At 44.4% G+C, this 24,939-nt stretch overlaps 1 protein-coding gene across 3 annotated transcripts in view; it reads right to left on the bottom strand.

The window, feature by feature from the left end:
- Positions 1-24,939, bottom strand: part of LOC147107352 (glycine receptor subunit alpha-2) — a 273,836-nt gene that overhangs the window by 185,797 nt on the left and 63,100 nt on the right. For 2 of the 3 annotated variants that reach the window (XM_086006290.1, XM_086006291.1), the window contains exon 3: positions 12,781-12,848. The exons of the other annotated variant lie outside the window; for it this stretch is intronic. In XM_086006290.1, coding sequence (XP_085862416.1) covers positions 12,781-12,848 — 68 coding nt within the window. The remainder of the gene's footprint in view (positions 1-12,780; positions 12,849-24,939) is intronic. 3 annotated transcript variants of the gene reach the window in all.

Raw genomic sequence — 24,939 nt, 5'->3', positions numbered from 1 at the left:
GGACTTCAGTAAGGCTTTTGACAAAGTCCCACATGGGAGACTGGTCAAGAAGGTAAGAGCCCATGGGATCCAGGGCAATTTGGCACATTGGATCCAAAATTGGCTTAGTGGCAGGAGGCAGAGGGTGATGGTTGAAGGCTGTTGTTGTGACTGGAAGCCTGTGTCCAGTGGTGTACCGCAGGGATCGGTGCTGGGTCCTTTGCTGTTTGTAGTGTACATTAATGATTTAGATATGAATGTAGGAGGTATGATCAGTAAGTTCGCAGATGACATGAAAATTGGTGGAGTGGTAAATAGTGAGGAGGGAAGCCTCAGACTACAGGATGATATAGACAGGTTGGTTAGATGGGCAGAACAGTGGCAAATGGAATTTAACCCTGAAAAGTGTGAGGTGATGCATTTTGGGAGGACTAACAAGGCAAGGGAATACACAATGAATGGTAGGACCCTAGGAAGGACAGAGGATCAGAGGGACCTTGGTGTGCATGTACATAGATCCCTGAAGGCAGCAGGACAGGTAGATAAGGTGGTTAAAAAGGCATATGGGATACTTGCCTTCATTAGCTGAGGCATAGAATATAAGAGCAGGGAGGTTATGATGGAGCTGTACAAAACGCTGGTTAGGCCACAGTTGGAATACTGTGTACAGTTCTGGTCACCACACTATAGGAAGGATGTGATTGCATTGGAGAGGGTGCAGAGGGGATTCACCAGGATGTTACCTGGGCTGGAGCGCTTCAGCTATGAAGAGAGACTGGACAGGCTGGGGTTGCTTTCCTTAGAGTAGAGAAGGCTAAGGGGGGGAACCTGATTGAGGTGTACAAAATTATGAGGGGCATAGATACGGTAGATAGAAAGGAACTTTTCCCCTTAGTTGAGGGGTCAATAACCAGGGGGCATAGTTTCAAGTTAAGGGCAGGAGGTTTAGAGGGGACGTGAGGAAAAACTTTTTCACCCAGAGGGTGGTTGGAATCTGGAACTCACTGCCTGAAAGAGTGGTAGAGGCAGAAACCCTACAACATTCAGAAGAAACATTTAGATGAGCACTTGAAACGCCATAGCATACAAGGCTACGGACCAAGTGCTGGAAAATGGGATTAGAATAGACAGGGCTTGATGGCCGGTGCGGACACAATGGGCCGAAGGGCCTCTTTCTGTGCTGTATAACCCTATGGGCCCGATTTTGTGGCTTGTGTGGGAAATGGTCGGATTCCCCCGAATGTGGAGTTTCTGACACACAAAAAAAGTGTCAGCCAGCGCCATGCAATTTTCCCTCAAGTGGCCAATTAATTTCCAGCATGTGGGCAGCCTTGCTAATTGTCCATTTCTAGTCAGGAAGCCCCACAGTATGATGTCATCATTCGTGGTGCTTTCAAGGTCCACAGCAAGCATTGCTTCCTCTGTTGGCTTCCAAACGAACCATACAGGATGGCAGAGGAACCTGCAGCAGCTGTGGCCAGTGCCAGACCCTGAGCTGCCTCCAAATTCAACGAAACTTCACTGCAGGCATTATTGGATGGGGTTAAGGCCCACAGGGAGGTCCTCTTCCCTAAGTCAGGCAGGAAGTGGCCTCCCACTGAGACCAAGGCTGCATGGATGCAGGTGTCAGCAGATGTCAACTCGAATGTGCATGTCACCTTGGCATCACATCTCTAACTCCTTCCTCTACTCCCCCACAGGACCATCCAGAGCCCCCGTCCCCACTGTGGAGGAGGAAGAGGCTGTGCAGCCAGACTCCTCAGAGGAAGCTCCAACCTCTGAGGGCGCAGCGTCAGCAGAAGTAAGCGCACCCAGCACCAGGGCAGTCACTCTTCGGGGGGACCTTCGGGACATAGAGTAGTGTTGTCACCTGGTGTATCACAGCTCACAAGTGAGCCTCAGCAGATTCTGCAGACAGGGACAGCAGTGGAGAGTCCTCGTCGGAACGCGCAGGACTCTGCTAGCTCAGTTCAGCTGCGCTGCATGTCGACCCTCTGCCTCTGGGTCCATCCGCAAGAGAAGAGGTGATGGATCTCCATGCACAGATGCAGGAGTCTCTGGCAAGTTTTGTCTCCAGGATCGCTGCGAGTGTAGAGCGAATGGAGGAGTCCATAGCGACCATGAGCAGAGCCTTTGTGGAGTCATTGGCACATGAACACATCACCATGGAAAGGTTGGCAACCTCCATGGAGGAGATAACTCGCCAGGGTACGGAAAACATGGTGCGTGCTCATAAGAGAATGACATCTCTTGAGCAGCGTTGGCCATCTATTGAACAGAGAAACCAGACCTTCATGGAAGTCCTTCTGAGTAGGACTGCCAGTGCAGAAACGGGTCCCCATGGCCCCCTAAAGCGCAGCAAGGTGCTCTCACGCCACTTCCAAGCGCTGGCCCCTTCTGGCCTGTGCAGCTTCAGGTGAGTGAGCAGCAGCCTGGTGCTCCTGGTGCTCATCCTACTGTTCCTGGTTCTGCTGCTGCCGCCTCTGCTGCTGGAGATCCTCTAATGGCAAGAAGGGAAGGAAAAAAAGGCATCCCATGCTTCTCGTAGATGCCTCCGCTGAAGAAGCGCTGAGTGAGGGTGGCGAGAGGGTCTTCCCAGGAGATCACATTGGAGAAGTGTGTGAGGCTCCAACCTTCCACAGCTGTGCCTAAGCCTTGAAGAAGTAGCCCCAAGCCTGCAACAACAAGGTCCTTCAACATACAAGTGCTGTCCCTTTAAATCGCAGCTTCTCCGAATGACCTGCAGCTGACAGCAAGCAAGCCAGCAAGCTTCACGCCAGGTTTCATCAGCGGGGTTCCCCGCAGGCGTGTTTAGCGTGGGGAACCCCTGAAAGTCGCAACGGCCCCTGAAAATCGGCTTAAACAAGGTAATAATTGCTTATTAGTGTTCCAACGGCCAGTCCTGCCAGCAGCGGGCGGGACTGATTCGGGTCGCGGGGAAACGGCGGTCTGAAAGTCGGACGGGGCAGGGAATCAGGCGGGGGGGGGGGCGGTTCGTGACCTGCTTTTTCGGCGATTTTCGGCCCCCGGCCACCTAGGAAGCCGCCCGACGGCTGGCAGAAAATCGGGGCCTATGTCCCTAAGGGCATGGAGCAAATTATATCAAAATGTTCTGTTCTGATGATACCAAATTAAGGGCAATGAAAAACTGTGAAGAAGAATGCATCAGACAATAGGAGAATTTAGACATGCTGGAGAAGTGAGTGGAAATGGGACAAATGCAGTTCAACATAGACCACTGTGGTGTAGTCCAATTTGAATAAAATGACAGAGAATTGAAATACACCCCAAATGATAAAATTCTTAGTGGAGCAAAGGAACAGAGAGATTTAAGGGTGCAGATAAACAAATCTTTAAAAATAGGAATGCAGGTAAAAAAAAACATATAAAAAGGTTAAATATGATTCTGGGTCTATGTGTAGGAGCATTAAATATAAAAATATCTGTACAGGACATTGGTTAAACTACATTTGGAATTCTCTGTGCAGTCTGGCTACCCCATTATAGGATCATTGTATGATACAGCACAGAAGGAGGCCATTTGGCCCATCACGTCTGTGCCAGCTCTTTGAAAGAGCGATCCAGTTTAGTCCCACTCCCCAGCTCTGTCCCCACAGCACTGTGATTTCCTTTCCCTTCAAGTATTTATCCAATTTCCTTTTGAAAGTTACTACTGAATCTGCTTCCACCGCCCTTTCAGACAATGCATCCCAGATCACAAAAACTCATTGGGCAGGACTTTCACTGGGCCGTGGAGGCGGGATTGGAGGTGTGTGGGGGGTTAAAATCTCAAAATCGGGGGGCACGAACCCATCCCACCCCCAACCCGCCTCCATGCCAGTTTCAAAGGAGACGGATACCCGACCCGCACTGGGACCCGCCTCCCCGAGGCGGGAAGGGGATTAGTGCCAATTAACTGTCTGTTAACAGGTAGTTAACAGGCAGTTTTTAGCCTAATCCCTATTTTTATTGCTGAAGTGTGGGATTCCCGATGGCTCCAAAACCACGGCAAGTTAGCGAGGCAGATCGTCGGGCTGAAGGGCTTGGAGGTGTCGAGATGTCCGGTGCTCAGGTGAGTGATGGGTGCATGAGTTCAGAGGTAAGTGTGTTTGGTGTGTGTAAAGTGTTTAAAGAAGTTTTACTTACCTTTACTTACCTCTACAACCTTCCTTCCTTCAGGTCTCGGGAGTCCCTCATGTCACCGGCACAGAAAGCAGAATGGCCGCGAGCTGTCAAAAGTTGCAGCATTCAGCGTTCTGTTCTGGAGAGATCTCTAAATCAGCCTGAGAGGAAGGAATTAACTTGGAGTACAGATTGTCAGTGTTTGACAGCTTCAAAGAGCTGTCAAACGCTGATATTTCATCTGTCAAAAGCTCTTGACAGATGAAATGTCAATCTGTGACGTCACCTGTTGCCGAGTGGCCCTTAATTGGCCTGCTGAGCCCGCTGGGCGGGGCCAACAAGGTCAATCAAGTGAAAATCGCGTGGGTTGGCCACAACTCGATGGAGGCAGGACTACAACCCCAAAAGTTGTAGTCCCGCCTCCTACACGCCTCCTCAATGAAAATCCAGCCCTTTGTGTGAAAAATATTTTCTCATGTCTCCTCTGGTTTTTTTTGCCTATCATCTGTGCCCTCGAAATACTGACCCTTTTGCCACTGGAAACAGTTTCTCCTTATTTACTCTATTAAAACAGTTCATAATTTTGAACACCTCTATTACACCTCCTCTTAACCTTCTCTGTTCTAAGGAGAACAACCCCAGCTTCTCCAGTCTCTCCACATAACTGAAGCACCTCATCCCTGGTGCCATTTGCAGTGCCCAGAATTGAACACAATACTCCAGCTGAGGCCTAACAAGTATTTTATGAAGGTTTAACATAACTTCCTTGCTTTTGTACTCTATTTATGCCTCTGTTTATAAAGACAAGGATCCCAGCCTTCTCAACTTGTTTTGCCACCTTTAAAGATTGGTGTACATACACCCCCAGGTCTCTTTGTTTGTGCACCCCTTTAAAATTGCACCCTTTAGTTTATATTGCCCCTTTTCATTCTTCCTACCAAAATGTATCAATTCACACTTCTTTGCATTAAATTTAATCTGCCATGTGTCTGCCCATTTCACCAGTCTATGTCCTCCTGAAGTCTTATCACTATCCTCCCCATTGTTTACTACATTTCCAAGTTTCGTGTCATCTGCAAACTTTGAAATTATGCCCTGTATACCCAAGTCCAGGTCATTGATACATATCAAAAAGAGCAGTGGTCGTAATGCTGACCCCTGGGGGACACCACTGTACATCTCCCTCCTGTCTGAAAAACAACCGTCCACACTACTCTCTGCTTTCTATCCCTTAGTCAATTTTGTGTCCATGCTGCCACTGTCCCTTTAATCCCATGGGCTTTAATTTCACTCACTAATCTATTATGTGGTACTTTGTCAAACGCCTTTTGAAAGTCCATATACACATCAACCACACAACCCTCATCAACCCTCTCCATTATTTCATCAAAGAACTCAATCAAGTTAGTCAAACACGATTTGCCTTTAACAAATCCGTGCTGACTTTCATTAATTAGCCCATACTTTTCCAAGTGCCAATTAATTTTGTCCCGGATTATTGTCTCTAAAAGTTTTCCCACCACTGACGTTAGGCTGACTGGACTATGTTTGCTGGGTTTATCCCTCTCTCCTTTTTTGAGCAGAGGTGTAACATTTGCAATCCTTCAGTCCTCTGGCACCACCCCTATATCTAAGGAGGATTGGAAGATTGTGGCCAGAGCCTCCGCAATTTCCACCCTTACTTCCCTCAGTAACCTAGGATGCATCCCATCCGGACCAGGTGACTTTTCTACTTTGAGTACTGCCAACCTTTTGAGTACCTCTTTATTTATTTTTCTCCTATCCAATATCGCTACTACCTCCTCCTTTACTGCTACATTCGCAGCATCCTCTTCTCCAGTGAAGACTCATTTAGTACCTCAGCCATGGCCTCTGCCTCCACAAGAAGATTTCTTTTATGCTCCCTAATCGGCCCCATTCTTTCTTTGACTACCCTTTTATAAATTAATGTTTATAAAAGACTTTTGGGTTCCCTTTTATGTTAGCCACTAATCTATTCTCCTATTCTCTCTTTGCCCCTCTTATTCCCTATTTTAGATCTCCTCTGTACTTTCTATATTCAGCTTGGTTTTTTACTGTAGTGTGAACCTTCCAATTGTCATAAGCCTCTTTTATCCATTTCATTTTAACCTCAATATCTTTAATCATTCAGGGAGCTCTAGCTTTGGATGCCCTTCCTTTCCCTCACATGGGAATGTGTCTACTCTGTATCTGAACTATCTCTTCTTTGAAGGCCTCCTGTTGTTCAATTAATGTTTTGTCTACCAAATTTTGATTCCAATCCACTTGGCCCAGAACCCTTGAAATTAGCCATCCTCCAGTTAAGTAATTTATGTTTGATTGTTCCTTGTCCTTTTCCATAAATATTCTAATCCTGATGATATTATGATCCTTGTTCGCTGAATGCTCCCCGACTAAATCATGCTCCACTTGCCCCACTTCATTGCCCAGAGCTAGATCCAGCATCGCTTCCTTCCTCGTTCTGCTGGAATTTTACTGATCAAGAAAGTTCTCTTGTACACATTTCAAGAATTCCTCCCCCTCTTTGCCATTTACACAGTTACTATCCCAGTCTATATTAGGATAATTGAAGACCCTCATTATTACTACACTATTGTTCTTGCATCTTTCTGTATTTTACCTGCAAATTTGCTCCTCTATCTCCTTCCCACTATTTGGTGGCCTATAGTATACACCCAATAGCATAATAACTCCTCTATTGTTCCTTAGTTCCAATCAAATAGATTCTGCTGTTGACCCCTCAACTACATCATCCCTTTCCAGTGATATAATCGTTTTTTTGATCAATACTGCCACCCCTCTAGTTTTGTTTCTTCTCTATCTTTCCTGAATACCCATCATAGAAAAAAATTGAAATCATAGAAAAAGAGGTAATAGATTCAGTAGGTATATCAGAGATGAGAGAATATAGCTATAATGAAACATTTGAACAACTAGGGCCGTATTCACTGGAACAGAGAAGATTATGGGGGACATCTAATGGAAGTGTTCAACATTTTGAAAGGGCTAGAGAGATTAAATAGTGAAAGATTATTTCCATTGGTTGATGAATCAGGAACAAAGAGACATAAACTCAGGGTTAGTATTAGAAGCATCATGGTGGAGGTTTGTAGAAATATTTTCACACAAAGGCCTACCAGAATGTGAAATGCATTGCAACAAGTGGCTATTGAAGATGCCACTGATAACACGGAAGAGAGAATTAGATGAACATTTGAAAAAATAAAATAACAAAGTGGAACAAATAGGGAACTAGGATTTGAGTAGATAGCTCCAGTGGCAGCATTAGTACCAGTACAGACATGATGGACCGAATGGCCTCTTTCTGCCCTGATACTCCTATTACTATAGTAAATACTTAATTCTGCCCATAAAATCTATTCTTTGTCACTGACTTTAAGTTCCTTCTCTTTTTCTGCCTCTGGGGGTGGAGTGATTTGATTTCCGTCCAAAGCAGGCGCGGAATCAGTGACGTGGCCCCAATGTCAGGAGGCATTATTTAGGTTTCAGCTTCATTTAAATGCCGCCGGTGAGCTGTGGTTGTGGGAGGGTTCAGTGCACACTCCACCTATTTAGACCTGAAAATTGCAATTGGGCTGCCACAACCAAAGTAGGACCCTGATTTGCATACTTAAGCAGCCTTACACCAGAAACAAGTGGCCATACTGCTCACCCATTTAGAGGTGGCAGTGGTGTGGATCATTTAGACTACATAGAATCATAGAATCATAAAATCATGCAGCTATTCAGCCCATGGTGCCTGCTCTTTGAAAGAGCTATGCAATTAGTCCCACTCCCCTGCTCGTTCCCCACAGCCCCGCATGTCTTCCCCTTCAAGTATTTATCCAATTCCCTTTTGAAAATTACGATTGAATCTGCATCGAGCACACTTTCAGGCAGTGCATTCCAGAGCATAACAACTTGCTGCGTAAAAAAATCTCCTCATCTCCCCTCTGGTTCTTTTGCCAATTACCTTAAATCTGTGTCCTCTGGTGACTGACCCTCCTGCCAGTGGAAACAGTTTCTCCCTATTTAAAACCCCTCTGGTGGCATTGGCATGGATTATTTACACCTCATGGCTGCCTCCAATGGCACAGGTGTGAATCATTTACACAATGTGACTGCCTCTGATGTCACTCTTGTCATCAGAAGCAGCCACGTTGTGTAAAGATGCACAAGGGTTAAAAATAAATTACCAAATAGTCTGGTCATCGTTAATGAGGAAAAATGACAACGTTTAAACTTTTCACTTAACTGGGATATTTCATAACCTATTTTTTATTTAATTAAAAAATGAGTGGATGAAAATGTCCTTTCTGGGTTTAAGCCACCTATTTAATATTCACCTTGGTATATATAATGAGACTGGATTTCTTAATTTCATCATTCTGCGATAATGCACTATAACTGCTGGAACAGCCATTGAAACCAACCCCATCAGAAAATGACATGCAGCAAGTAAAAGCATCATGAAAACATAACTTAAATCCAATTAGCTTTTGACTGCCATCAAGTTAAATATTGCGGCCTCTTTGCATGAGACTTTCAATAAATGATTTGTTCAAATGTTCTTGAAAGCAGTTAGCACGCAGTAAAAATGCATCTGGTACATAGCTAGCATCCGTGCACAGACATCCATTGAGAGCCATCTTGTAATTTAAGTGTTAAGGCAGAGTTTCCCAGGTACCACGTGATCAATCCGCCATTACGTGCCATTTATAGAAGTGAACTCTGCCACAGTATTGAAAGACAAATGATTATAATTGATTTTGTTCTGACAGTGAAGGACTGTTCAGTTAATATTCTACGGGTGTGAAATAACTGAGCTATTATCTTCAACCATTGTACAAATCCACAAATGCCAGCCATCCAAGTTTTGTGGGAACAATCAGCATTTCTGTGGTGCTATCTGCATGTCAGCATTTGCTGGCGAAAATCTACTCTTTTTGTTCCCCAGCAGCACTTTGAGCTGAGCCACCCCAAATGGCCGAGTGAAAGCAGTAGGAACATGGTGGGTAATGGCTTGGAGCAGGGACAATACCCAGAGAGCACTGCTACCTACATGCCAACTATCAGGGTCAAGCATTTTGAGCCCACTGTCCCTCATCAGTGTTTGCTGACAAAAATCAGCGTGTGATTTAAACATCCTGCACTATGCTGAGTCTGCCCATAATGCACCCGGACAAAGCTCTTCTGGCCACACAAGACGGTGTCGGGGCTTGCTCGCTTTGCATTCTCTTCAGCAGCTGATTTTAGGCAGGCGTAAGTAAGCAGCATCTGTCGATTAAGACAGTACCGCAACATCTTAGAGCATGAAAAAATGATTGTGTAGTCTACTCTTCAATTTGAAATCACTAAATTCATATTATCTGATAATTTAACTTTGTTAAGGACTAAATTCCCACTCTTATGACAGCAGAACTCTCAGAAGGACCCTGATTTAGTACCTTTAATATGATTAACACAGGGGAATGTTTTCAACTGGTAAAAGATAAAATATTCTGCCTGTTTGACAACAGCTGGAAGCTGAACATTACACAGAATGAAGAGCCACTAACAGAATGGAAAATTAGCTTTTTGGTGCTATGTGGAATATTTTGCATCCTCTGAAGTGAACAGGTAACAGGTGAGGTCAGGGCGAGACTGCAGTAGCAGAGGGGTAGGGCGCTTGGCTGGGACTAGTATAGTTTAAGGGTGAGGGTGGCTGGATGGGATTAACACAGTGTGAGGGGGGTTCTGGGTGCAACGTGTAAGGGGGGGAGGATTCATCTGGGTGCAGCTGACACACAGTGAATGCATTTGGGATTTGGGTGGCTCCGTCAACTTTTATGGTCAAGGGAGCAGGAGGTGGGTCTCAAAGGAGAGTTAAGTTTGGAAAGATCATGGGGAGGAGATGGTGGGAAGCTGCAGAGTGATGAGGGTTGAGGACTGAAGTGCTTGAGAGACTGGAGAATGGGTGGGGGGGGCAGAGGAAGGGGACATTGTGCATCGGTTTTTTGATTTCTCATCTTTTTCGAAGCTATTCATCAGCTTTTTCAAGTTTTGTCGGTCAGAATGTATGCAAATCACATCCTCTCCCTGTTAAGGTGCAGTGTGTTGAACAGCAGTTCAAGATAGTCTAATCCTCTCTATGTTGCCGATAGGTGCAAATTCAACTTTGCACTCATTCAGATTCCATCAAAACAATGCAATTAGAGTCTGCTCCTGATAATTCCAGATCATTTTTTGTACAAAACATTTGAAATATTCAGTTATTTGAATAATCAGTAGCACAGCAAAGTAGGAATCTAGTACTTAAAAAGTTAAATTAGCTGATAATATGAATTTAGTGACTTTGAATTGAGGAGTAGACTACACATGCTCTAAGATTGTATAGTAATCATTCTCCATTTTGAAACTGCTCAGAAATGGGAACTCGTCAACACTGATTGTTTTTTTATCCTTGGATGTGCATTGTTTTTGGTCAGAGAGAGTGAAATTTTTCCCAAAGGCAGTGCCTTATTCTCTAGCATTTAGAGTTTCAACATAAAGTTTAAACAGTTCCCAGAAGAACAACTTTTTAACGCTGACTTTGCATTGTTTGACTGGGGCCAGTGCAAACCCTAAGCAGTGTGAGGCTAGCTCCTCTGTTAACACAATTTCCGTTAAACTGAGGCCGGTGCTGTTATACTGTGCACTTTGTACTGCTGCAAGGCCAAAACGGCTTTGTAGCAATGCACAATGTGCAGTACAACTGCCTTGTAATATTTGAGAATTATTGGTTGATATTGTTGTGCGATTCCCTGGCCGGCAGGTGAACTGTTATTTATGAAGCAGAGTATTTTATTTTAGGGCTAACTATGATGCCTAAAATAAAATTAAATTGTTTTAACAGCAGATTTAAAATCTGTGGAATTTACAGATATTTCTCTGTCTGAACAATTGTTGCCTTGTTTGGTATAAAAAGCAATAATTAGTTGACGTATATTTTCCTGTTGATGTCGTTTAGGTACAAGTATTTAGTACATTCATGCTACTTTCCTTTGTGTGTTACTTTTAGGCAGATGTTAACCCACTTATTTTAAATAGGTAGCTCTCTTAAAATAAATGGATTAATGTCTGCATAAAAATAGCACACAAAAAATGAAGTATCAGCTTATTAAGTGTTTGTACATAAACTTTGCTGATTGGAAAATGCATCTGTAAGTGCTTTACCACAATACTGTTAATAATTTTAGAATTGTTTTTTATTCATTCTCGTGATATGGATGTTGCTAGCAAGGCTGGCATTTATTGTCCATCCCTCGTTGCCCTTGGTTGGTGGTGAGACTTCCTCTTGAACCGTTGCAGTATATAAAAGCCAAGAAGCTATGTTACAGCAACAATCTGTTCCTGCTCTAAAATTCAATCTCCTTAGGCCTTGAATTTACATTGCATGAAGATTAACATACGGCTGCTTAATGTGTTGCCATGGAATCCCTTGGCCTGCTATTTTAACGGAGGTGTTAATCTATTTAAAATAAATCACCAAGCACCTCCATTAAAATATTGCACAAAGGAATTTAATTAACAAAATTATGCTGTGTGAGGATTAGTGTGCATACAAGTTAAGTGTTCATACATTAATCTTCACACAGCATGATTTCAAGGCCTCAGAAACACGTCCACCTTTACAATAATGGTCCGTAATTTCCTGAAATCTTTTAGCAAAACAACAGCGTAAGTACAGCATAATGCCAATTTTCTGTGCAAACGATCGAGGAAATTCGGGAATAAGTGACTTATGCCTGTTTTTACTCAACGCCTGAATTTCCACGATCTTTTACGCGATTCTGCGAAACCTCACAAACCCTTTGCTGGCTCCACCCCCTATGCAAAAGACCAGATTGTTCGAGTTTCCTGTATTTACGCCGATTCTGAATGGGCTGGACCCAAATTCATATTTCTGGTGTTTTATGCTGATGTTTTAAGCGATATATTTTTTTTAATTTCTGCTCACTGAGACCTGCACTGTATTTTCTGCATCCATGAATGCAGTATTATGGCATCAGAATGAGTTACGTTAAAAATTGAAATTGCATTTTCTTGAAGCATGCTTTGATGGCTTCAAACTTTAATTTTTGTACATAAAGAGGGATTTAAAGAAGGAATGTGGCATAAGTTCCACATTTTCCTCAGGTTCCCATTGTTTATGCTGATTTCCATTTGTTTTATGGCAGTTTTTACATTTTGTAAGCTGTTGGGACGCTCAGGAAACTTTGGCGTAAAGTTTGGTGCAAATTGCTATCTACACCCCTCGATGAAATTCCAGGACAATGTATTTAAAAAAAAAAATTTTAGGAATGGAAATTTTTATTAGTTGAACAAAGTACTTCTCAACAGAATGGCCATCTACTCACCTTACTTTATCCACAATGCGAACACTACATTTTACAAAGACTATAATGGGGTTTTATGTTTTTTTAAAAATATTTCATGCTGGTATTAACTCTTAGGACAGATCATCCATAACCAGTGGTTCGACACCCAATGATTCACAGAATAGGAACTGGCACTTGGCATAAGTAATTTGGAGCGGTATAGCTTGGTTCTGGTCACCTGGTTGGTAAAGGCCCTGGTGGTAGGCTGACAAACTAAGCAATATATTACAAGATGGCCTCAATGCTCAGTCCCACTCACCATTGTTGTTTCTGCTATTGAACCAAAGCTGTTGATAAATATGTTGCATGTAACATTAACAGGAGGACCTGCAATTTGAATGATAAAACAAAAGAAAGAAAATTGACAAGCTGCTACCGTACAAGACATCAAGTTATTTGACAGTGGCCATCAACACTTACCATTGTGGTCTCCGTGACAGAGCCGAAACTGTTGATAAAAATATTGCATGTAACGTTTACTGGAGGACCTGTGAAATGCAAGGACAGCGTTGCAATACAAGTTGGAGCAGTGAAAGTACATGGGAGATGCCATGATGACATACTTTGATAAGTGATGAAACATAACCAGACATTCCAAAATACTGTGGGGTAGAAATTCATCTTGGGCGATGGTGCGAAAGGGGGTGGTATGGAATAGGCTGCTAGTTATATTGACTTCAATGGAACCGAATATGGGGCGGGGTTATAATGGGCGTTCGGTGCGATACCGCCCATTCAGCACCACTGCCCGAGATGAATTTCTACCCGTCTACATGGTGCATTTTTTTCTTACTTCACTCCATATTGCTTCATTATCCATTTGTTTTCCTTTCCTATTGCACCACCACCAGCCCACCCCCCACCCCCCACCCCCCACCACCTCACCGCTTCTCAATTTTCTCCCCCTTCTTCCTTGAAGGTATTTAGTCATTCTGGGGCACAATTCTGTGGGTGCTGGCCGCCCTCTTGTACTTCTATCCTTCTATATCTGTGACTCGAAAGAGTGAGCATCATGAGGAAAGGGGTGTCGCTGCAAAGCCCAATTCTGTGCTCACAGGTACTTTCCAGCGGCGGAGGGTGGGGGAAATTCGGACAGGGTTGCCACTTCTGATCGCTGACAAGCTGGAGCAGTGAATGTACATGGGAGATGACATGGTGACATACCCCCCAGTAATACCCCCCCCCCAGTAATACCCCCCCCAGTAATACCCCCCCAGTAATACACCCACCAGTAATACCCCCATTGCTGCCATGGCCTGGGGTAGAAACAAACTCACAGACTGCTAACTAAACCTGGGGCTTTCCGGACCCGTGTGACGTAGTTTTACAACAGGCAAAGCCTTTACCATCTGGCTCACTAAGGAAGCCCCACTCTTCTTTTTTGATTATTAAAATAATTTGTCCTGTTGGTGACGTCAGAGATGTAAACATCTCCAAACTGAATAATCAAATGAGGTCACACCGGGCAGAATAATGAACAGCGCCGGACACTGACATAAAGCAGTATGGGAGGAAAAGTAAGGAAAATTGGAACAAACATTTCATAACTTAAAGTTATAGCAGCCTCTAGCGGGTTATGTCCTGGAATATGGGGCACAGAACTAATGAATACAACTTTAGGTCCCCTATTCCAGAACACAAGCTATTTTTATCTGCAGCACAGGTATCAGCAAAGCTTCAGTCTCATATTTAAGTAGCATTCATCAGACAGCCTTTCTGTAACGTATTTGGTACATTAATGGCTAGATAATTAGCCTATGAAACATGCATAAGCCTCTTATGTTTTAACAATGAATGTTATCCACTGTACTCTATTATGTGTGCAAATACAATCAATTATTCAAATATTGTAATATTGCAAGAAGTACTTTACTCCAAACTGTCCATGAACAGTGTGAACAGCACAAAACCCAGGTCAATGTTGGGAATCAGTAACATAAAGCAGTACTTTCCGCTGTGGTCTCTAGACTCATTTATTACCTACTACTAAAACACTTATATAATGAATTTCCTCAATGCACAATATTTAACAAAATTGGGATCCTATTCATGAAGAACGGGTTCATGCTAATCTTCTCCCATTGAGCCAACTCTACTCACTGCAGCGAAATCCTGTAATGTTCAGTGACATTCAGGGGAATTTTAACCTAAAAGAAGCAGGTGGGTTTGGAGCGTGTGGGTAGTTAAATTGTTAATAATCGGATTCCCGACCTGAACCCGCCTCCAACCCACCCACCACCGGTTTTAACGGAGGCGGGATGGGGCGGGCAGCCAATCCGCTCCCAGGAAGCAGGATGTCAATTTAAATATTATAATGAGGCTGGAAGCCTCTTCCTTAACCTCCATTTTGTTTTTAACTGCATGTGGTCGGGTTTTACACAACTCGTAAAACCCGGCAGTTACAGCAAGGCGAGGACTGCTGCATCCAGGAGGTAAGTGCCTTTATACCTACCTCCTGGATCCAAGGTCCCTGCCTAACCCACCCCCCGAGATCGGAGTCTACCTCACGAGGCCTCCGATCACCTTCCTGGACGCCCCCCCCTCTACCGATGATCCTGAGGCTGGCTCCATCCTCTGGTGGCCAGCCCCGATCTCTTGCTTCCCTTCCCCCCCACCCGGTCCATCGATGGCCCCAATGTCCACTTGCCCCCTCCACCCGGTCCCTTGATGGCCCCGATGTCCACTTGCCTCCCCCCACCCGGTCCCTTGATGGCCCCGATGTCCACTTGCCCACCGCCCCCACCCCGATCCCATGATGGCCCCGATCTCATGCTTCCCTCCCCGCTGATCCTCCGGAAGCTCCGATCTCTTGTTCCCCCCCCGCCCCTTTCCGGTCCCTCAATGGTCCCGATCCCTTGCTTCCCTCCAAACCCCACCCCCCCACCCCCGATCTGCCGGAGGCCGGTACCGGCCCCCACCCAATCCCTCCCTCCTTTGAGGGCCTAGTGCCGCAGGCCTACCCACCTGCAGCCAGCCAGCCTTGCCATCTGGCTGGCTGCGGCTGGGAAACAGAGGCTTCAGATGAAAATCTCCACGGTTTCTCGCCTGCTTCGGAGCCACCCCGCTCCCAACCCGCCCACCCCAAGAAAATCCAGCCCTGTATCACTAGTATAAATAGTTAGTATCTGGTCAGTGCAAATAATCTATTGTGAATATAACTTGTCCAATGTGTAAATTTGCCAATTATGAATATGCCTGAAGGTGACCATAATACATTGTAAATAATGTATTTATTAGATCAATATTATGTCAAAACTGAATCTCATTTTCAAAGACAACAATATTTCATGTCACAGAAACTTTGAATTGTCTGTGCTTAACAAGATAAAACATGGTAATATTCTTCATTAACGGGAAGAGAGATTTTAAGCCAACAATCAACAGGTAAGCATTTCTAGAGATGTTTGACTGTTCTGAGTTTCGCTCCTACTGTAAAGTGCGTGATAGTAAATTAAGGTTATCCACTTTGGTGGCAAAAACAGGAAGACAGATTATTATCTGAATGGCAATAGATTGGGAAAAGGGGAAGTGCAACGAGACCTGGGTGTCCTTGTGCACCAGTCGCTGAAGGTAAGCATGCAGGTGCAGCAGGCGGTTAAGAAGGCAAATGGTATGTTGGCCTTCATAACGAGAGGGTTCGAGTACAGGAACAAGGATGTCTTGCTGCAGTTGTACAGGGCCTTGGTGAGACCACACCTTGAGTATTGTGTGCAGTTTTGGTCGCCTTATCTGAGGAAGGATGTTCTTGCCATGGAGAGAGTGCAGCGAAGAATCACCAGACTGATACCTGGGATGGCAGGAATGACGTATGAGAGATTGGGTCGATTAGGCTTATATTCGCTGGAGTTTAGAAGAATGAGAGGGGATCTCATTGAAACTTATAAAATTCTAACAGGACTAGACAGACTAGATTGCAGGAAGGATGTTCCCGATGGTGGGGGAGGACAGAACCAGGGGTCACAGTCTAAGGATAAGGGGTAAGCCATTTTGGACTGAGATGAGGAGGAATTTCTTCACCCAGAGAGTGGTGAACCTGTGGAATTCTCTACCACAGAAGGCAGTTGAGGCCAATTCATTAAATATATTCAAGAATGAGTTAGATATATTTCTTGACACTAAAAGGATCAAGGGATATGGGGAGAAAGCAGGGACAGGGTACTGAATTTGGATGATCAGCCATGATCTCATTAAATGGCGGAGCGGGCTCGAGGGGCCGAATGGCCTACTCCTGCTCCTATCTTCTATGTTTCTATGACTCTTAAGGCCCCTGTTGAAGGCCAGTCAGGAGAAACTGTTGCAGAATTGAGCAGGGAGGGATAGGAGTTAACTCAAACCTGCTGCTAGTTATATAAAGGACGGGCAAGATTTTGAAGTATCAGCAACTGCTACTGCTTATTATTTAAACATGATCTAAAAACAGAGCCACCCTATAACAATACAATGAATAGTTCACATATGTTTTACATGTATTATATAACCAAATATATTATATAACCCAAAGAATCCAATAACAATTTATTAGGCATGCAATTTTTATTTACCTGATGTACTGTAAAGGATCAATTGTAGCATTGTCTGTCTTTTGAAGGGATGATATATTGTGCCACAGCAACAAAAATGATGGCCTTGGCATCAATGATAACAGCCGATCTAGACACCCACAAGTGGGTCTAAGGCATGCGGAGCACTTTACCACAAGGACAGCCCAGGATTGTCTTCCCTCTCCGTGCTGCCCTCGGTATTTGGCTCAGCTTCCTCACTGTCTCACATGCTGGTTTTATTTCTTTCAGGTCACTTTACACACTTTGCTGCTTGAGAAAATCATAATAAAAAAAGTAGATTTATATTTAGAAATTCACCATGCCCTCATAACCTAGAAAATTAACTCAAATGTGGTGTATTTTAAATATGCACATAACGGTTGCAGAAAAAGCTATGTAAAGCCATCAAGTATTGTCTGTGCAGAAAAATTACAAAAGAATGTAGTCAAAAATGATAATAATACTCTATCAAAGTAAATTGCATTGTTACTAATCCTGGCTTTAGTTTAAACGGTAATTGTTACTGATTATTATCTGTAGTATCATTTTTTGTTGATTTTTTCAATTTGATCCTTTGCTTGAACAGTTTTGTTTAAATAGTGAGTGCTTCTAACATGACTGGAAATACTGGTTTGAAAGAGTTGTCAAATCCGTAGATGTGAGGGTGTTGAAATAATTCTTGTAGCGAGTTAAATCATCAACTCAACATTGATTCCACTGCGTATGGAAATTCAGCTCTCTCCCAACAACAGGTCTAATTATCCTTCCAACCATCACCCAGCATCATCACTCCCTGACTAAATAAAAAGGATATTTATTTTTAAAACGGAAAGATAAATTGAAAAAATGATAATGAAGTTAATTATAATTCTGTGCACTGTCAAATTCTAGAAAGAATACCACTGTTTACAGCAATTTTTAAGGATTCATTAATAAGCTTCTTCGCACAGTCAGACATTATTACCACTATGTATAAAGTATTTTGTATCTCCATTCCTATAGTAAAGATTACAATCTCCAGAAGACAAAATCATTTAAGAAACATAACCGAGAGAAAAAGTCCATTCAGCCCATCAAGCCCACTCCTACTACATCCATGTACAATTTACCGGATCAGAGGCTCTACCCCACTTACTGAATTTCCTGATCAGATGACTTGTATTTCTTATTGATCTGTAGTTTAGCTCTCCCAACCGTTTCCAAGTCATTATTTTGGTTTTGACTGTCTTCTGCATTTCTTGACATTTTAGTGAATTTTTACATTAACAATGATGATCCATGCCGTTCAGTAGTCTAAGGGCAGCACAGTGGCATAGTGGTTAGCACTGTTGCCTCACAGCGCCAGGGACCCGGGTTCAAATCCGGCCTCGGGTGACTGTCTGTGTGGAGTTTGCACATTCTCCCCGTGTTTGCGTGGGTTTTCTCCGGGTGCTCCGGTTTCCTCCCACAGTCCAAAGATGTGCGGGTTAGGTTGATTGGCCATGATAAAAATTGGCCCTTAGTGTTAGGGGGGAATTAAATATGTGGGGTTACGGGGATAGGGCTTGGGTGGGATGGCAGTCGGTGTAGGGACCGGGTGCTAGGGTTTGGATGATCAGCCATGATCTCGTTGAATGGTGGAGCAGGCTCGAAGGGCCGAATGGCCTACTCCTGCTCCTAGTTTCTATGTTTCTATGTTTCTGTGATTATAGCATGGTTACAAGGATTGCGGCCTTCAGTTTCTGTACAGCGCAACCAACAGGTAAAGTCTCACTTCACTGAAATGAGGGAGCGGATTTTCCTCTATGGTCCCACTGAATGACTCACCAGTACAACATACCAGAGGTGCACTGCTCCTGTGAGGGGAGATGTCTGCTCAGAGTTGCATGGCCTGGTGGAGGTCTGCTCCTTGCCAGAGGCTTGATCTGAGGGTAGCTGCATGCCTGAGAGACCTACAACTGCGCTGCTGGTCACTGGCATCAGGCCCTTCTGGCTATTTCTGGAGATTGTCAGCCAGAAGGGCCAGAAGCCCAAAGAGAGGGAACCCGTGCAGTGTTTCTGGGCCTGTGCCTACTCCATTTTAGAAACCCCTGGCATAGTGAGGCCGTGATCGAATACAGTGAGTTGAATTTCTCTCCTGCCACCGGAGGAGGTTTGTCATGAGACTTCATGGCCAAGCGTAATGTAGCCAAATTTGCTGACGATACAAAGATAGGTGGGAAAGCAAGTGGTGAAGAGGACACAAAGGGTTCGAATTTCATCAGGCCGTTGAGGCGGGATTGGAGGCATGTGGGGGGTTAAAATCGCGAAATTGGGGGGCATGAACCCATCCCGCCCCCAACCTGCCTCCATGCCCGTCTCACAGGAGGCTGGTCCCCAAATGTGTTGGGAGCCGCCTCCCCGAGGTGGGAAGGGGATTAGTGCCAATTAACTGCCTGTTAACAGGTACTTAACAGGCAGTTTTTAGCCTAATCCCTATTTTTATCCCTGAAGTGTGGGCTTCCCGATGGCTCCAAACCACGCCGAGGCGGACCGTCGAGCTGGAGGATTCGAGATGTCCGGTGTTCAGGTGAGTGATGGGTGCATGAGTGCAGAGGTAAGTGTGTTTGGTGTGTGTAAAGTGTTTAAAGAAGTTTTACTTACCTTTGCAGCCTTCCTTCCTTCAGGTCTTGGGAGTCCCTCATCTCACCGGCACAGAAAGCAGAATGGCCGTGAGTTGTCAAAATCTGCAGCATTCAGCTTTCTGTTCCGGGGAGATCTCTAAATCAGCCTGAGAGGAAGGAATTAACTTAGAGTACAGATTGTCAGTGTTTGACAGCTTCAAAGAGCTGTCCAACGCTGATATTTCATCTGTCAAAAGCTCTCGACAGATGAAATGTCAACCTGTGACGTCACCTGTTGCTGGGTGGCCCTTAATTGGCCTGCTGAGCCCGCCCAGGTCAATCAAGTGAAAATTGAGTGGGTTGGCCACAACTCGATGGAGGCGGGACTACAACCCCAAAAGTTGTAGTCCCGCCTCCTACACGCCTCCATTGATAAAATCCAGCCCAAAGAATCTGCAAAGGGATATAGATAGGTTAAGTGAGTGAGCAAAAATTTGGCAGGTGGAGTATAATGTGGGAAAATGTGAGGTTATCCACTTTGGTAGAAAAAATAAAAAAGCAAACTATTATTTAAATAAGGGAGACTACAAAATGCTGCGGTACAGAGGGATCTGGGTGTCCTAGTACATGAAACACAAAAAGTTAGCATGCAGGTACAGCAAGTAATTAGGAAGACTAATGAAATGTTGGGCTTTATTGCAAGGGGGATGGAATATAAAAGTAGGGAAGTCTTACTACAACTGTACAGGGCGTTGGTGAGACCACGCCGAGAGTACTGCGTACAGTTTTGGTCTCCTTATTTAAGGAGGGATATACTTGCATTGGAGGCAGTTCAGAGAAGGTTCACTAGGTTAATTCCTGAGATGAAGGGGTTGTCTTATGAAGAAAGGTTGAGCAGGTTGGGCCTATACTCATTGGAGTTTAGAAGAATGAAAGGTGATCTTATTGAAACATATAAGATTCTGAGGGGGCTCGACAGGGTAGATGCAGAGAGGAAGTTTCCCCTCATGGGGGAATCTAGAACTAGGGGGCACAGTTTCAGAATAAGGGGTCGCCCATTTAAGACTGAAATGAGAAGGAATTTCTTCTCTCAGAGGGTCGTGAATCTGTGGAATTCTCTACCCCAGAGAGCTGTGGAGGCGGAGTCATTGAATATATTGAAGGTGGAGATAGACAGATTTTTGAACGATAAGGGAGTCAAGAGTTATGGGGTGCGGGCAGGGAAGTGGAGTTGAGGCCAAGACCAGATCAGCCATGATCTTATCGAATGGCGGAGCAGGCTCGAGGGACCAAATGGCCGACTCCTGCTCCTATTTCTTATGTTCTTATGTTCCATTGATCCCGTCGTGAACCCGCCCCATCTTCCTGGGTCAGGGCTCATTAGCAATGCAGGGCGGTCTCCTGGCGGGCTCCTCACGAGAGAGTCTACTGCTACCAGGGACAGAAAGTCCAGTAGTACTGCAGCGGATAGGTTCTGCACCACCAGGAGAGTCGGAGGCCACTTAAAGAGGGCAGAAGAGCTCCAAAGATCTATAATTTAATTTTTTTTAGGCCGCAGATGGGGCCAAAGCCTGAAACCGGTCAGTGAATTAGACCTGAGGAGTGGGAGAGGTGCCCACAATTGGACCCTTTCTTTCCAAAAAGAGCGTTAACAAGTCTTTTGCCACTTATCCAGGGAATACTATTACCCTGAAATAACAACAGAAAATGCTGGAAAAACTCAGCAGGCCAGGCAACATCCGTGGAGAGAAAATAGAGTCAACGTTTCGGGTGAAAACCCTTTGTCAAGACTACAGAAGCACAGGAAATAAAATAGATTAAGAGGCCAGGCTGGGAGAGAACAAAAGAGAAGAGACATTAAGAGGTATTCAAAACGAGACGAGATGGTGATAGGACTAGTGGAGACAAAAGACGGCTCTAGATTAGGTGTGAAATGCGCTGGCAGAATGGGAGACAGCTGCCATGTGGGAGAGAGAAAAAAAAGGGGGAGGGGAAAGGGCCAAAACAAAGGTGCGGATAAAAAATATAAGTAAAAATGTAATGGAGGCCGAGGTTATGATCTGAAATTGTTGAACTCGATATTGAGTCCGGAAGGCTGTAAAGTGCCTAATCGGAAGATGAGGTGCTGGTCCTCAAGTTTATGGTGAGCTTCCGTGGAACAATGAAAGAGGCCAAGGACAGTGAGGTCCGAGTGGGAATGGGGCAGTGAATTAAAATGACAGGCGACCGGAAGCTCGGCGTGACCCTTACGGACTGAATGGAGGTGTTCTGCAAAGCGGTCACCCAATCTGCGTTTGGTCTCCCCAATGTAGAGGAGACCACATCGTGAGCAGCAAATACAGTATACTAGATTGCAAGAAGTACAAGTAAATCGCTGCTTCACCTGGAAGGGGTGTTTGGGGCCCTGGACAGTGGGAAGCGGGGAGGTATAAGGGCAGGTGTTACATCTCCTGCGCTTGCACGGGAAGGTGCCAGGCGAAGGGGAAGTGGTGCTGGGGGTGATAGAGGAGTGGACTAGGGTGCCCTAGCGGTCCCTACGGAATGCTGAAAGGGGAGGGGAGGGGAAGATGCGTTTGGTGGTGGGATCACTTTGGAGGTGGCGGAAATGGCGGAGGATGATCCGTTGAATGTGGAGGCTGGTGGGGTGAAAGGTGAGGACAAGGGGAACCCTATCATGGTTCCGGGAGGGAGGGGCTACTACCACTCTTCTCCTGGCAGTGCTTGCGGTTGGCAGGATCAGCAGCACGAGGCAGGAAAATTTAGCAGATTACCAGGTCCCGTCTCTCCTCCATCATTTGCATACAACGATTGAAGAGGGCGGCTGGCGAAGTGGGTGGGAGTGGAAAATAGCGGTAGGGGAGGGAATGCGGTAATAGGCTTCACAGCCTGATCTTTCCACTGTTTCCATCACTGAACCACCCAATATGGGACAGCATGGCAGAAGCTAATCCAGGCCAGAGAGTCTCTGGCCCCATTTCCCTTCACACTGCCTAGAAACTGAGTGTACCCCAAGCACAATGAAGGAGACAATCTATCTTGTATCTTCTCTTACCCACCTTTTACCATCATGAATTATGCCATCGGCTTGGGTCATTTGCCTCATTTCACCTAATAAATTTGAATAATTTCCACGTACCTCCAATTGGATGTCTTAATAATTTACCATCAAATTAAGATGCAGAGGAACTACAAATGATGTGCAATAAACTAATTGGTAATTCTATGTAATTACTGCTGTAAGTCAATGCCTAGAAGTACCTTTTGTATTCAATGCTCAGGAAATAGGATTCCAAATTATTTGTTACTCATATTTTGTGATATAATCTAGAGGCCCGTATTTTCCGATCGGAGGCTTCACCCATCATCGGGAACATCCTCCCCGCATCCACCCGATCCAACCCCTTCACAATCTTATGTTTCAATAAGATCGCCTCTCATTCTTCTGAACTCCAATGAGTAGAGTCCCAATCTACTCAACCTCTCCTCATATGTCCATCCCCTCATCCCCGGGATTAACCGAGTGAACCTTCTTTGTACTGACTCGAGAGCAAGTATGTCTTTTCTTAAGTATGGACACCAAAACTGTATGCAGTATTCCAGGTGCGGTCTCACCAATACCTTGTACAACTGAAGCAATACCTCCCTATTTTTATATTCTATCCCCCTAGCAATGAAAGCCAACATTCCATTGGCCTTCTTAATCACTTGCTGCACCTGCATACTAACCTTTTGAGTTTCGTGCACTAGGACCCCCAGACCCCTTTGTACTTCAGTACTTTCCAGTTTCTTGCCATTAAGATAATAACTTGCTCTATGATTTTTCCTGCCAAAGTTCATAACCTCACACTTTCCAGTATTGTATTCCATCTGCCAAATCTCTGCCCACTTACTTAGCCTGTCTATGTCCCCTTGCAGGTTTTTTATGTCCTCCTCACTCACTACTTTCCCTCCCATCTTAGTATCATCTGCAAACTTTGATATGTTACACTCGGTCCCCTCCTCCAAATCGTTAATATAGATTGTAAAGAGTTGGGGACCCAGCACTGACCCCTGTGGAACACCACTAGTTACTGATTGCCAGTCCGAGAATGAACCATTTATCCCAACTCTCTGCCTTCTGTTAGATAGCCAATCCTCTATCCATGCCAGAATATTACCCCCAATCCCGTGATTTTTTATCTTAAGCAATAATCTTTTGTGTGGCACCTTGTCAAATGCCTTTTGGAAGTCTAAATACACTACGTCCACTGGTTCCCCTTTATCCACCCTATATGTTACTTCCTCAAAGAACTCCAGCAAATTTGTCAAACATGACTTCCCCTTCATAAAACCATGCTGACTTTGTCCTATTAAATTATGATCATCCAAATGTCCTGTTACTGTCTCCTTAATAATGGACTCCAATATTTTACCTACCACAGATGTTAGGCTAACCGGTCTATAGTTTCCAGCCTTCTGTCTACTGCCCTTTTTAAATAAGGGTGTTACATTAGCAGTTTTCCAGTCTGCCGGGACCTTTGCTGAGTCCAGGGAGTTTTGGAAAATTATTACCAATGCATCCACAATCCCTACCGCCACTTCCCTCAAGACCCTAGGATGTAAGCCATCAGGTCCAGGTGATTTATCCGCCTTGAGTCCCATTATTTTACCGAGTACCACTTCCTTAGTGATTTTGATCGTGTTTAGCTCCTCCCCCCCTATAGCCCCCTGTTTGTCCAGTGTTGGGATATTCTTAGTGTCCTCTACTGTAAAGACTGATACTAAATATTCATTCAGTGTTTTTGCCATCTCCATATTTCCCACCATTAATTTCCCGGTCTCATCCTCTAAGGGACCAACATTTACTTTAGCCACCCTTTTTCTTTTTATATAACTATAAAAACTCTTACTATCTGTTTTTATATTTTTTGCTAATTTACTTTCATAATCTATCTTCCCTTTCTTAATCAATCTTTTTGTTATTTTTTGCTGTCTTTTAAAGTTTTCCCAATCCTCTATCCTCCCACTAGATTTGGCTACCTTATATGCCCTTGTTTTTAGTCGAATACTATCCTTAATTTCTTTACTTAGCCACGGATGGCTGTCTTTTCTTTTACACCCTTTTCTTCTCAGTGGAATATATTTTTTTTGGAAGTTGTAAAATAACTCCTTAAATGTACACCACTGATCATGTATCGTCTTACCCTTTAATCTATTTTCCCAAATCCACTCTACTCAATTCCGCTCTCATACCTTCATAGTCTCCTTTATTCAAGTTTAGCACGCTTGTTTGAGATCCAACCTTCTCACCCTCTA

The sequence above is a fragment of the Somniosus microcephalus genome, chromosome 14, assembly GCF_052327205.1.
Source record: "Somniosus microcephalus isolate GS21.2 chromosome 14, FLI_Smic_1.0, whole genome shotgun sequence".
NCBI classification, from domain to species: domain Eukaryota; kingdom Metazoa; phylum Chordata; class Chondrichthyes; order Squaliformes; family Somniosidae; genus Somniosus; species Somniosus microcephalus.
The sequence above is the reverse complement of the archived record's forward strand: the minus strand, read 5'-3'. Positions and strand labels throughout refer to the sequence as shown.